The sequence below is a fragment of the Austrofundulus limnaeus genome, unplaced genomic scaffold (assembly GCF_001266775.1).
Source record: "Austrofundulus limnaeus strain Quisiro unplaced genomic scaffold, Austrofundulus_limnaeus-1.0 Scaffold78, whole genome shotgun sequence".
NCBI classification, from domain to species: domain Eukaryota; kingdom Metazoa; phylum Chordata; class Actinopteri; order Cyprinodontiformes; family Rivulidae; genus Austrofundulus; species Austrofundulus limnaeus.
The window spans coordinates 1,305,637-1,321,051 of NW_013952480.1; the positions used below are offsets into that span (position 1 = coordinate 1,305,637).

Sequence of the window (15,415 nt, forward strand, 5' to 3'; positions counted from 1 at the left end):
GAAAAATAAATGTGTTCTTTTTTTCTTATAAAAGGCTAAATAAAACAAAAATATTGGTGGTAATTTTTGACTGTGTAACTTTACAAACGGCACCCCATTGATGGCTCAACTACTGCCACACCAAACTGGAGTTMAATATCTGTAAAACTGACTAATTTGTAGTTATTTTAGTTTAACAGGCTGTCAGCTTGATTTTTTTTAAGTTTCATTCAAAATTGTTCACTTGTTCATAAGATGTTTCCCTAACACAGACATGAACTAACTCTTGCACACACAGGCAATTCCATTATTGCCCCCCCTCCTATCATAAATCGGAGCAACAAACAGAAAATGTGCAGCACAAATAAATTCTGCTGCGGCCCGGCTCTTTTCTCYTGACAAACAAAGCCTAATTTCCACACAAACAAAGGCTGACAGACAGAAAGGTGGGTCTTCTGCAAAATAGCAGCTTACCTAATCAACTGAAAAGATCAAATATTCATATGACAAAAGGACCTCATTATCTTTACACATCCACTTGTGTTGTGTGTGTGTGTGTGCGTACCCCACCCCATCTCCCCCGGTGGTTAATTGTCAGCTGATATTTGTGCTGACAGACTCGAYGGGAAAGGAATCAGATCAGAACCAGCGCAGAACGATAACGAGACGCATCTTCTTCCATTAGCCATWAAATATGACACTTAAACACGCACGCACACGTAACTTTTGAAGAGTCTCTCTCTCCTTCGCCCACAAACACAATTTACACACACGCTTCAGTTTTATCTGATCAGATGGTCCAGAGAGACGAGGAGAGTGGGCAGACTGGTTTAGTACTGGAAAAAGAGAAGTATAGAATTTCTCTGTCGCTGTCTGCAGCTCCTGGGTTCTTATCTCAAACTCTCTCCCCGTGTCGGCCTGTGATCCGATTGGTTATTCATGTCACGCTGCCGGAGCCGATCACATTATGCTCAGTGATGTGCATTTCCATCCAATCAGGCTTCCCTTTGTGCTCGCTGGGTGTTCAGATGCAAATCTATTCAATAGAGCACATTTTCATTTCCCAATGTAGGACCACTGGCGTATTCATGAGCACTGAGAATGAGCGCGACAGCGGAGGCAGCGCTGTGCAAAAGTCTTGAGCCATATTTGTWTTTTTTAAGACAACATTCCAATTCTTGTACCAGCTCATTTTCAATTTTAGTTTTCTTTTATTTGATAACTCGCTTAACATTTAAGCAATAAAAATACTCAATAATATAAATGGACATCTTAGCAAAATATCAATTTAATACCAGTCGCCCTTTAATTTAAAGGATGTTACTTTCTCATACATTTTGCTTTAGGTCTCTTTTTTTTCTTGTTCTTTTATTTGTTCATTTTAGTGTACAGTGAGTAATTAGGTGATTTAGCAATAAAATAAAATGTTTTGAAGGTTTGCGTTTAAAATATGTACAAAAGCCACCAGTATTTCAAAAAAACATTGGAAGACCTTCAGAAAACTTAAAAAATACTGATGAGAACAACTTGGACAACAACATCTTAATTGCACAGTGCAAGAAATACCAACAATGATGCTGTGATTAGAAAATTCTGGGTTTTGCTTTGAATATGACTTACCAAAATAACTTTAACCTTCCATTTTTTTCTTATGATCACTTGTTACAGCAAAGCCAAGAGCGCAAGATGTGCAACAAGTGGGTCCCAGTATGCTGATTTCCTGATTCTTGCTCAGCTACCATTAACACAAATTTATTCAATTATGTAAATTCACAAGTAGTCAAAGAAAGAAAAGTCACTAATTAAATCTGCTTCATTTGAGCTAAAGAAGCTCGGCATGTCAGTACCAAAAGAACGGTTTATCATTTGGCAAAAGCAAACAATTACAGCCCGATGACTGGAACGTTTTAAGCACTGTGATGTTTGCCACAGTGTTGCTGCAAAGCTACGCAAACACACACACACACACACCGTAACAAGTGTGATGTTAGTAGAGAACTGAATCTAACATTAACTGTTTATGTAAATTTTAATAAAAGTCTGGTGAGAACAATTCTTGGAAATGTGCTTTCCTAGAAAAAAAACAGTCTCTTGTCACAGTTTCTTTTAATTAAGTGAGAGGCATTCAGCGCCAGTCAGTTAGAACCACCACCATATGTTACCACTAGAAAGACTTTGCACAAAATAATCCTAGAAATGAGCTGCTAAAGTCCTGTTTGATCAYGTTGCAATCTTATAAATACGTGTTAAGATTCAAAATAAAGCGCATCTTTTCAGAACTGTCKTTCTGAGGAAAAGAAGCGGAACATCGACCGCGTCGCTTTTCCAACAGGCGGATGTGCCGCGCTCTGAACTAACCTTTTTGACATAGCTCTGAATCATCTCTGGGTCTGCAGCCTGTTGGCTGGCCACGCAGACGTCTGTCTCCAGGCGATTTCTTGCCCACTTCAGATGGCTTTTCTCTGAACTGTGAGGTCAAAAACGAAAGAGAAAAAAAAGGAGAAAAAAAAAGCACAAAAGTTAACATAAAGTCTGTGGATCAAATGTTTCAGATCAGCAAAGTTTGGATTTCACAAAGTGGCAACAATATAAAACATATATTTCCTGTTGTAGAAAGCGCCTTGAATGATCTCAGTTTGAAGGGTTTTAATTATGATTACTGCATTACTGCTGTCTTTATACAACTCCACTTTAACAACTCCAAGTTTAACAATGGTTCATGCAAACCCTTCTCAGTTCAGTTACTGTAATTCTAGAGCGCCAGAACTGTATTTTTCTGTCAATCTGTATGCAAGCTCTTTGCAAGATTTGGCCAAAATGTCTCTGGAAGTTCATGCAGAATGTTTCCAAATGAAAATGTTTTTTTTTCTCCAAAAAACAAAACAAAACAAAAAAAAAAAAAACGTCAGGCCACCAACAGTCACAGTTGAGTGAACTGCTTCCTTTTCAATGTGGTCAGGGGTACTTCCTGCAGAAATCTCATGTTCGCTTTTTTTTTTTATAAATCAGACAACTTTGGTCTTGGCTGTGTTCAAACTAGCATTTAGCTTTATCAGTCCAATCAGAATAAACTTGTTTTTTTTTTCACTGAGGTAACTCAAAGAGYTATCTACAACAGGTAAGATGTTATTTGTCCATAACCTTTCCATAGAACTCCACTTTGAAAATCTGAAGTGCACCATTAAAATCCCTCTGGACTTTCTTGCAGKTTTATTTCCTGTCCCTTGTAATTAYAGCAGTTACAGCCCATCACTCGGTAACATTACAGTCAGAATGAGCCCCGGCTTGAAAGATTCTGGCAGACATCTTCAGGAGCACTTGTTGACCCAGAATGATCACAGCAGAAACATAATGTCAAATCTGATGGAGGGGGAATTTTCCATTTAGGGAGAGCACACATTTACCACAGCCACAAAAGACTTATTAGACAGAAAAAAGGACTGAATTTCCATTTTTTTTCCTCCCCTCATCTCAAGGCACCATCATAAAAGTCACGTTCAGATACGCCTCTTCAGATTTGGATTGAGGTCAGTGGGAAGGCCGTCATAATATCTTGTGCTCTGAGGCGTGAGTGACATTCTCAGCTAGATTTGAAACAGTGGATCAGTCAGAATTTTTTTTGCTCTCCTTTCATTTTTATGGTTTTTGATGAAAGGGATGGTGATGATGGGGAGATAAAAGGCAGAGTAAAGGGGACAAAGGAGGGTGACTGGGACAAAAAGAAAAAAAACTGGGGGTGGGGGGTGTCGTCGCTGAAGGAAGCAGATGAAAGGACAGCGAGACGGTCTCTCGCTTTCAGTGTGCCGTTCCCCTCTGGCGAGCACTGATGATGCAATCAGCCGTCTCCACAGTGACAGGTGCCAGGAAGCAGCAGGACAGCTTGGCAGGAGGGGCATCAAAGTAACAGCCTGGCACCTGCTAATGTGCGTGTTTGTGTGTGTGTGTGTATACAAAAATCATAATTATCTGAATTTACATTGAAGGTGCAGGAAACGTTCAAGAGTGTAAACGAAGCGAATTCATTCCGTTCGCTGTCGGGATTGTTACGTGCCAACTAATAAGTTGCGCAAATAGTTGGAAATTGTGAGACTAYAGGTTTTTTTTAGGGGGGTTGTGGCTGCACAGCGGTGTGATGGTTCACACTGTCACTGACAGGAAGGAGGTCGTAGTTTGACWCGATTGTGTGGAGTTAGTCTGTTCTCCTTGTGTTTGCATACATTTCCCCCAGATTCTTTAAGTTCCTCCGATTATCCAAATCCATGCATGCTGGAYGAATTAACCTGGTTAAATTGACTTTTTTTTATTATTTTGTCTTGTGTTTCTCTGTGCTGACCCGGCGACCTGACCAGGGCGTGCATCGCCTCTTGCCCTATGACAGCAGGGATGGGCTCCACTCTGTTCCCCACAAAAACGCACTCAGCGACTGTGGAAACTCCATAAACCATGAATGTATCTGTAAGATTTTGGGATAATCTGTCAGTCTTGAGTTGTTTACCAAAACAGGATTTTAAAAAAACAGGAGGGAATACTCTAAATACAGGTTTTCTCAGGCTCAAAGTTTAAATAACCCTCTTTTTGAGATTTGTTGAAATGATATCGATTAGCGAGACCGTTTGGAGCTATGGTTATATTATAAAATGCTTTGTAAATATCACAAGAGTCTGGGCTTTGCTGCGTCGTCACATACAGTATATCGGCTCACAGCACTTGTGTTCAAAGATGTTGTGTTAGAGAACAGCTGACAGTCCATCTGTGGAATACTGGCTGTTTGTCTATAAAGTCACTGATCATTATAAGCTTCTGTACTTCCTTTATATCACTTCTGTTAGCTTACATAACTAAGCCTGATAAGACATTTCTAAATAACACCACAAAATTACAACTGAGGTGAATTAAAATAAAATAAATTCATTTTACAGAATAATATATCACAGGAGGCAGAATGTATTTGTGATTGTACAGGAGTATCAGTAGAGCTGTCTGTCCTGTTTGTTGCTCAGCTACATATGTATAACGTAAAGCTTGTAAATGATCACCTGGAACAAATGGCACTGCCAGGAGCAAACATGTTTAAAGCTGTCATTTTGTAATTGAGCTTGTTAGAGCCAGGTCCAAACAGACTTTAAGTCACAGGTGGCTTACTTGCTTTAAAATCCAAAGCATCATTTTGATTTAATAATAGAACTGAAGGGATATGAATGGCACTGAATCATGGGCTCAGTATTCCATCTACATCTACAATCATTTCTTTTTTTGTATGAAAACATGACCCTGACACTTACTCTCATCRTATAAAACTACGCCTGTGAATAAACACGTGTCGGTTAATTTASTCAAATATTACATTAAGACTGTTTAGTCTTTTTTTGCCGCATGTTCACCTAGAATTATCACAATAAGGTCAACCTTAACTTGCTAAAGAAAGGATGAGGTTCATTTTAGTAAAAAAAAAATTAAAAAAACACCTTTTTATAAAATGTTTAGGCTTGCTTTACCTTTCAGTGTGAGTCATTACTAAAAGTCTGATTTTCATTTATTTTGTATGAGGATGTTAAAGCGRCTGCTTCTGGCCCTTCTGCGTTATTTTGCTCATATTTGACCAAAGCAAACCCTGTGAAGTATTGATACCAGTCCTGGAAACAACTGACGTKTCGTAAGACTTTAGGTATTTCAGAGTCTGGATTAAATGGATTAGATCTATCAATAACCTCCACTATAAGATTGGGAGATTAAGTCAAAGTGGTTACACRTGAAAAATTAGCTAACATGGTGGCACTACATGCTAATGAGTTAACTGTGCATTTTAAGTAAACCGCAGTAAATTTARCATAGTTAAGAGTGAAAGAATTGGGATAGTGAGCTGAACTGAGCGATTTTAGAGGCTGAATCATCTACAATTAATTTAACATTAACATAAGGAGGTGAGGAAGCTTGTGGTAATGAGTCTCAGTTGGCTCCAGTGTCAAAACAATGGAGTCACACACGCGGGCACCTTCTAATTGTTAGCTAAATCTGGCTGTGAGTTAATCGTCCCATTTATCTTCATCAACCTACAGTGAAGAAATTTACAGTTCAAAGTATTTTCWTAAGCAGAGTTGATGCTGTTGTTGGAGAAAAAGGTGTTTTTAGGATACCTGTGGGTCTCTCGGACCAACACGGCCCGGTGGAGCTGGCGCTGGATGTGCGCATGGCGAGGCCCACAGGGGTGAACGAACGGGTGCACGGCCACCAGGACGAATCCCTGCGCATAGAGGTCCCTGACCTGAACCGGCAGCTCTCGGACCGAAGACAGAGAAAGCACWGATGACACCGGCACCTCTGGTGGTAGGAAAAAAAACAGAAAAAGTGGGGAGAAGAAAGAAGGAAAAACAAGGTTAGACAGGTAGGGTTAATGAAAAATGTGGTCCAAACAATTATGGGGCAGCTTAGGAAGAGGAATGGGCAAAAAAAAAGCTAGAACAAAGGAGGAAGGGAGATAAAAGAGGAGGGGGATGAAAAAAAGGGGGGACAAAAAAGAACAAAGAGAGAGAGCACATTTCATTATGATAATTCCCACCGAACAACAACACATGGCATCTTCACGCTAAATCTCAAACTAATTACAGCAGAACTATTAGCCTCTGTCCCCGCTCTCTCACACAACAGTGATAGTGCTCATGGCAGTGTATCCATTTCAGCAGAGAGTTTAATATRTTTTCAGCAACACAAACAGGCGGCCAAACGCGCACGCAAACATCAAACGATTTTGGGACAATGCAATCTTGTCGCTTGTTTGGGCGACTGGTATTAGCATCAATTGTTAGCGCCGAGCTGGTCCCTTATTACCAAACCGAATGCTTGTTCAAAGCTTATCATATGGAAACAAACAGGAAATTCACCAGGTGACAGAAACCCTCTTGAGGTTAGCGCGTTGTAGCATTTTAGAGCTTTTTGTCCGGACAAAAGCTTTAAGGGGGAGCGCACACGTATGGCTGTTTTCTGGGTGAAGGCAGGCCGGTGCAAAGATGAGAACTGGGAGCAAGGCAGTTAGCAGGGAAGGCACAGATGAGGCTGTCTGTTTGTGCCTCGAYGCCTGTCATCCTTTCCCATTCAGTCTCATTTGCATGGGTCTGGAAAAGAGAAAATAACCTGAATAAATTAACCACGCACACACACGGATGCATCGATGGATGAAAAAAAAAATCTGCAAGCCATCTCATTTTCAATTTGTTCTTCATCATCTGCCGTGCTCACTCACACACACACAAAAACACACACAAGTTGCTGGCAATCGTGCTAGGATACAAGCACATGAGCTCTCCTCTCCTGACTCCTATCTCGATTAAACAATGGGAAAATAAATAAATAAATAAATAAATAAATAAATAAAACTCCCAGAGAAACATGATTTTGGCATAACCGCTTGGATTCAGGAGGGCTTTTCATCAAGCAAACACTTAAACGGGCGTCTGTGGAGACTTATCAAAAGAAGTGTAGTGATGATAATAATAACAACAGCTGGAGACYGGGGTGGGGTTGCAGGGATGGGGGGATTTGGAGGGGAGGGGGGTGACAACGATCCTGTCAACGTAAACAGTCATTAGCTGTCATTAGCTCTGCTCGGCTGGCACTCACCCACCGACAAGACGCAGTCAGAGCATCGCAGCTAATTCAGGGAGAGGCATACACAAAGTTATTGGGCAGCGCTTAAGGCTGAGCAGTGACTTCATTTATACTGTCTGCCACTGTGGGATTTWAAAAAAAGGGAGTGGGGGGCGGATTCTGCTCCGAAATGGGAAACATCATGGGAAGTGCTCAGGGCCTTTATGGAGACAGCTGGGGGTGAGAGCAGGGAGGGTGGTGTTATCAGCAGGGTTAAAATGCAACTAAATGAAAATGTTGTCTAACATTATTGCAAACAGTGAAGCCAAACATAAAACAAGTTTAATAAATGAGGATAAAAATGTTTTTTCTCCGAAGAGGGGATCATACAGAAAAAGTCTGAGAACCAGGGATCGCTGATATAAGTGGGCTTTTACAACAAAACTGGTGCCAAGAAGTCTTGAGAAAATCCCCGAGTCTTTCCAGAGGACTACCTTTTCAYAGCCCCACTCATTTTATGTCTTTCATGGTGCAGAATGATTGACAGTCATCTGATCCCGCCCCTTCAATTTGCAACTCATTGAGGTTAATTTTGTTCGTCCCAGGGTCAGCCCAAGGCCACAGGCTTTGCCCAGGGAGGGTGGACGTCCAATAACGTGCCTCGAGCCCGAGTGTACGTGGGMGTGGTTTGGCGTAGACCGAGTAGGTACAATGGTGAGAAAGACTGACAAAAACGAGGTGGATTATTTAATTTCTCACCCGTTTTCCTTCATGTGYTTGGAGGAAAAACTGGAAGTGAAGAGGCTRGGGGTGGATAGACCAAAGAGTATTCAAATCCAGCAAAAGGAAACTTGTCAAAATGAATGGTTTTCTGTGGTTTTATCACAGACAGGCTAACAGCACGTGCAGCTAACAAATCTTTATATGTATGTATGTATTTATGTATGTATACATACACACAATATACACTTGCACACACACAGGGGTTAGACAATGAAACTGGTTATAACACATGGTTATAACATCCCTTTCAGACAGCTTCCTCTTGCGTCCACAGTTAATCCTGTTGGATGTGGTTGGTCCTTCTTGGTGGTATGCTGACATTATCCTGGATACTTTGGCTCTTGATACATCACAAAGACTTCTTGGTCACAGATGCACCAGCAAGACGTGCACCAACAATTTGTCCTCTTTTGAACTCTGGTTTGTCACCCATAATGTTGTGTGCATTGCAATATTTTGAGCAAAACTGTGCTCTTATCCTGATAATTAAACCTTCACACTCTGCTCTTACTGGTGCAACATGCAATTAATGAAGACGGTTGAAGATGAAGATGGTCCAGTTTAGCCATGAAACCTCCCACACTAAAATGACAGGAGTTTCAGTTTCATTGTCTAACCCCTGTATACTGTATATATTGGTATATTTTTATATATACCACCAGCCCCCACCACCGGTATGGTGGAATTGGACGAGTGTAGAATCTCAAAGATGTTTAGGTGGAAATTTAAGAGTCAATCTGCATCTAAAAGCAAAATGCAAGTGACGAAACAAGTAGGACTAAATAAACTAGGAATAAATATTGGGGATCAAGCAGAGCAGCTAAGAGCCATAAAGATCAGAGCTCAGCAAAACATGCGGCTTTTGCAAAACTTTTGCTAGACTAGTAAATTTACAGTTTCAATCCAACCTTAAACCTGATTAATCTTATCTGCAAACGTTACTGAACAAATCTGAGTTTAAATGTCTACCAACTTCTCAACCTCAAACAGCTCTTCCTGGTACATCACCAATGTTGACCCGTTTTCAGTCACTTCGGCTGTTTCTGTAGGTAAATAAATGCCTATGGTAGTTGGCATCCGATCACAATTTTTTTATTTAAAGACACAATAACAATCCATATGGTATTAGTGCAGATTTTATTTCCTACTTTATGATTTAAAACTTTTTTTGACAGTTTCTCATGACTTTGCAACAAATAGCTTTAAGCATACTGGAGGTATGCCCAGTGTGGTTTTGAAACAAAAATGGAGAAGTTTTAAGTGGGAACACTCATCACATTTGTGGGACTAATCCAAGGGTGCATTGTTGGATGGTCACAAGAAGCCGCTGAGCGGTTGTTCAGCTCAGCTGTTCCTCGCTCTCTACTATTTCTGCATCAACCGGCAGCCTCAACCACATCACAGAGGCCGACAGCTCACTTTTTGACCCGGAGTTTCACAAGATGCTTGAGGAGCAGCAGCTTCAAAGRGCTTTTTAATTCCTCATACTGCACAAATCCCTGACTTTTTTATGTTCTGCAACGCACGTGCTGCATGGTATCTCAGCGAGAATTGTATGAATCATCTACTCGCCTGTGTTGTTGGAAGTCTGCACGCGTGAGAAAGCAAGAGTTTCCACTAAGCCTGCCTAGGTGATGCAGAGGGATTACTGCTTACAGCTACCCTCAAGGCTTATCCGAGCGCTTTGCTGGAGGTTCACGATTTTATTTAAAAAGCCTTCTAATGACTTGCAGAGCTTTTAGGAGAGGATATGTTGCCAAAAGAGTTTCTATAAAATTATCAACTTTCAAAAGCCCGGGGGAGGTGCTCCTTGCTGTTTTGGGGGATATGCTGAAAACTTTTGGCAGTTGTTGTTTGGTATGAGAGCTTTCTCAAAGGAGGTTTAAGAAATGTCTCCAGAAGAGAACAGAGTTCACAAAAACGGCTGACAAACAGAAGCAGGAGAAGGAAAAAAAAAGGTTTGTCACTGTGAGAACGTAGTGTGACGCTTAAGGCACAATACAGTACTCATGTTCTCGTGAAGCTGTGAGCTCCAACCTTTTGACTCACAGCAACACTCTGCCATCTTTGAAGGCCTTTATCTGAAGATGCAACAGGACTAAAGCGTCRTGCACAAATATGACTTGAACTTTTAAAAAAAATTGTGCTGTGCTTGCCATGAAAAGTGTGTCAGGCAATGCAGATGTCACAGACTGATGGATCTCTGAGCCAAATAAATCCCAACAGCAAGAATATATCACGTTAGGCAGATGGAATGCATCACTCTCTGTCGACAGAGGAAGCATCTACCGTAACATTGTTGTGGGGATCATGTACGTATGAGGATACGTCGAACAGAAGCCGTTGCAGTCATCGGTACACCTCTGGTCTAAATAAAGTGCAGCCAGACGCGCTGACACACACAGGACTGAGCATTAGACGCTCGCTGTAAGTTTTAATGAGCTGAGTGGGTCTCCGTCTCTGCAGGACAGCAGAAAGTCATCAGCGGAGTTCGGCTCCTCACAGCAGCCGTTAGTCACACGGCATCACACTTAACTTCCTTCCTCACACATACGCCGAGTCCTGACTCCCACCCGCTCATTCTCGCACCTTTTTTTTTTCTTTTCGCTCTCTACTTCTCCTCTCACCAAAGATGCTCACTGCATCCCTAGTTTTCACGAGCCGGGTTCTTTCTCTCCGTTACACCTTGGTGGCGTTACTTTGCCTCACTTCTGCTTCGCCTACCTCTCTTTTCCCCTTCCATCTACCTCCGACCTGCTCAGGTTTTCCAGTATCTCTGTTTCTTCAGCTTATTATCTGAGCCCAGCCTTGACTGACAGGAGACCAGGACAACGAGTCACACTTGTTGTTAGAGTTATTCCTCAGAAATCAAACAAGTCACAGTAACCAATCGGTGTGAGCACCTAGATAATGATGATCCAATAGCTCAAATGAAAAAAAATGTGACAAAATGTAACAAAACACAAAAAAATCAGTTTTACTAGCTGCGAGAAAACCTTGAAACTGATTTATTGCAAAGCATAGCAACTTTGTAGCTTTGTAGAGAACACATTAGAAAACCAAATAGTTGGATTCAGTTTTGTTGCCTTTAATTAAAAAAAGTTAGTGTTTAATAATTCATGWTTTTATCTTTTGTCACCATGAAAAATAAGCATAATTTGAGTCTGATTGCAAAATGTCTGATGACTTGCTGGATGGATTTTAATAAAACTCAAAAATGAATCTAACCTGATTYAAGTTGGCTGCCGCAGTTAATCAAACTTCAAGATTTTCAGCTAAAATTTGGTGAGGTGATAGCTGAGAATCTTACATATTTCAAGTGCTTTTAAAAATAAAATAGACGTAAAAGGGGGCAGGTGATGTGCATTCCTTTAAGGCCTCTAAGACCTTTATTTTTGTTGTTATTGTACCGAAATGTGATGTCCACTAAAGTGTGTGTGTTTTCTCGCTCTGCACAATGTTCAATGTTGTTTCCATCTTCAGCAGTAATGATTTTAGTCCTTTTTTAAAGGAACCAACAATTTCTAATCACATTCCAATCAAAGATTTCTGAAAATTTCAAACTTAGTTTTCTTGGCTTTGAAGTTGGCTTAATGCCATAAGTCTTTACTAATTAAGCTGAGTTTTTTTAAAAGCAAAAGCAAAATAACCAGCATGATAGAGACTCAATACTTCATAGATTGGTAGGCCAGTTTTGAAACATGTAAAACATACAGGGGTTAGACAGTGAAACTGAAACACCTGTCATTTTAGTGTGGGAGGTTTCATGGCTAAATTGGAYSAGCCTKGTGGCCAGTCTTCATTAATTGCATGTTGCACCAGTAAGAGCAGAGTGTGAAGGTTCAATTAGCAGCGTAAGAGCACAGTTTTGCTCAAAATATTGCAATGCACACACCATTATGGGTGACATACCAGAGTTCAAAAGAGGACAAATTGTTGGTGCACGTCTTGCTGGTGCATCTGTGAACAAGACAGCAAGTCTTTGTGATGTATCAAGAGCCAAAGTATCCAGGGTAATGTCAGCATACCACCAAGAAGGACCAACCACATCCAACAGGATTAACTGTGGATGCAAGAGGAAGCTGTCTGAAAGGGATGTTATGGTCTAAAACCAGGTGTTTCAGTTTCATTGTCTAACCCCTGTACTTTTGTGAGCCAGATAAAATGGTGACAAAGGCCATTTTTGGCCCATTGGCCTGGAGTTTGACATGTGGATTCTACATTCATTTGTTGTGAAAACTCATCTCATGCTTGGTCTGATTGGTCCATTTTCTCTGGAGGTATCTGTGACTCAGGGCATCTGCAGCAGATTGGCGATCAGACAATAATAAGACAGTTGAGGAGAATAAGCCTCTGGTTTTGGGTCACATGATGAGTTGAGGGGCCCGGACAAATCAAAGAAATTGTCTGTGCGTGAACCACAGGGCAAATGCCTGAAACGTTGAACATATTTCCCCCCTTCATCCTCCCTGGATTTACTGCAGAGTCGCTGCGACCCAGTGGGAGCGAACGGGAGCTTAGCTGCGCGGAAATGTTTTTTTTCAGGCTCCGGCACTAAAGCTAATAAAACAAAAAGCAGACACTCGATCATTGGSCGCATTGTTTTCTCAAAGTTCAAGCTGGGAAACACATCACGCTCCTCTTCATTGCGAACACAAAGCTCYTCTTTCCAGCAACTTAGTTTATTAAGCAGGCATCTTGTCTGACATATTTTCACAGGGCCGCCTGCAAAGAGATATTTGTTTTTCATTACTGTGTGGGAGTCATCAAGTCACACTGGCAAGGAAATAATGTCATTAATGAAAKCCAAATTGAATTAAAGCAGGGATTTGACCGTGGGTTTCCTCAATGTCATGGACTGACATACAGATTCCTCTATCTGCCTCACACACACACAAATACAAATAAATCCCTTTGCTGGAATGAGGTCTCTCAATCTCCACAAACAATCAGATAATCCTCAGGAATCCTTCACTTCTCACGGTCTCCCTATCAGACAGAAGGGGAGGAAAAGAGGCAGATATATGCCCACTCACAATCACACACCCACACACAAAATCAATTCATAGGAGCTGTGTTTATCCTAAAATATAGTCAGCCCATCTAAAGCAGCTCAGGTGGCATCAGGGAGTTTACCATATAAATGACCTGCCTGTCTGCTGGCAGATAAAACTAACTCCGTTCACTAAGAGCTATAAAAGTGTTTTTGTGCGAGCGGGAATGAGCCGCCTTGGTTTACTTGTATGAGCACCACAAGTGTGCGGTCCTCTTTTTGTGTCCGCCGCACACGTGATTGGACGATTTCTCTGCAACAGCCTTCAGCAATCAAAAAAGAAATGACAAGCCATCCTCGTGTCTATTGTCTGTTTTGGTCACCGTTGCCATTCGGGTTTGCCAGAATCCTCTCTCAGCCTCGCCCGCTAGCCAAAGATTTCAGGGCTGGCTGAAAACGAAGCCGACTGGCAGCCGGACCGTTTGCCATTTGGCTGTGTTACTGTGCCTGCTGCCTGTTACACTGTTGYATTGGAAATGACATGTAAATGGAATCTCGATGAGCTACTTGCACCTTTTTTTAATTGTCGGTCAGGTGACAAAGCGCACAGTGAGGGCCTTTAGAAGCAGTCGGCTTTAAGGGAAAAAGAAACAGATTTTTTAGAAATAAATCTCTTGTTTCAGTGTTTCTCCTTTATCCATTTCCCCTCACACTGTCGCTCCCTTCTGATTCTTCACAAAAACACAAAGCGAAAATTAGTATTTTTAGAAAGAGATGCCTCTAGAGGATTCCCATCAAATATKTTCAAGACACAGTAAGCATATTTAATTTAGCATTTCTTTTTTTATTTTCTGAGATGGACTCACGCTAGAACACATTCCCTAAGACRGAACCTTTATTCACTTACTGTACTGTCACAGAGTGAAGGAGGCAGGAGATATAAGGGAGGCATTGCTATAGAATAGATAATATGGCTAAATATAATAAGTCTTTGAACTCTGCAACATGAGCTGCACACTTRTGCTTAAAAGTCACTTCCTGCCCTGAAGATATTTTACAAAAACAAACTGAAAGTAGCTAACCTAAACAGTTTATGTAAGGAGTTTTAAGTTTAAATCRCAACTCTGGCAATTTTATAAGAATACACAACACACATGATCAAGCAAAGGAGATTAAAACACAAAACCCTGTTCAGCTAAACCAGCATACCGAGAAACAGAACAAGGTGCAGTTAAGAAAAAAAAAAAAGAATTTCCCTGAATTATTTGGTGAAGAAGAAATGTGAAAGTGCTTTGCTTTGGAGCCTCCTCCAGATTGGACCTGGGACAAATGGGAAATGGATCTGAATGAAGCTTGCCCAGTCCGTGTCACAGCCWAGATTTGTCCTTTTTACATGAGGTGCCTCTTCTATCACTCATTCACTCATTACTGTTTGTCACTTCGTCATTAAAGAAGCACAGCATCACGGGAGAGCGAGAACAGAGGGGCACAACAGAAGGGTCATCCAAGATTGAACATTTCTAAAGCTGTCTTTATTTTCACTGGACCAAAGATTCTACTTCTTACAGCCCCTTTAAAAACCGTCTTGAAACTTTTAGCTACGAGCAGCATTTTGATACTTTGTTTTTAAATAATATTTTGATATGTTTACATTGTAGCTAAAGTTTTGTCTCTTTTAACAAATTATTAGCATTGTTTAGCTTTAACTTTTAGCTGGGGTTTGGCWATTTTTACTTTTGTTTTGCCAACTTAAAGTGTTTAGCTACTTTTRGCTTTTTGCCAGCCATTTGCTAATTTTAGTTTTCAAATGGCATTTTGGCACATTTACATTTAAGCTAGAGTTACTTCCAACTTTTTATTTGGTCTGGTTTTAGCTTCTTGCTGGGTTTTGGATACTTTTAGCTTACAATAAGCTAGAATTTTACTCTTTTAACTTTTTTTCTGTGTTTTGATTTGCTGAGCTTTTAACTAGAATTTTTCTTGTCAAATTTTTCATAGTATGGTTTAACAGGTAAAGGAAATGGATGGATGGATGGATGGATGGATGGATGGATGGATGGATGGATGGATGGATGGATG

At 40.8% G+C, this 15,415-nt stretch overlaps 1 protein-coding gene across 1 annotated transcript in view; it reads right to left on the bottom strand.

Annotated features, from left to right (window-relative positions):
* rftn1a (raftlin, lipid raft linker 1a) overlaps positions 1 to 15,415 on the bottom strand; it is a 40,223-nt gene that overhangs the window by 7,346 nt on the left and 17,462 nt on the right. The window contains exons 3-4 of the mRNA XM_014011228.1: positions 6,114 to 6,297; positions 2,338 to 2,446 (exon numbers count right to left, since the gene is read on the bottom strand). Of these exons, the coding sequence (XP_013866682.1) occupies positions 2,338 to 2,446; positions 6,114 to 6,297 (293 nt within the window). The remainder of the gene's footprint in view (positions 1 to 2,337; positions 2,447 to 6,113; positions 6,298 to 15,415) is intronic.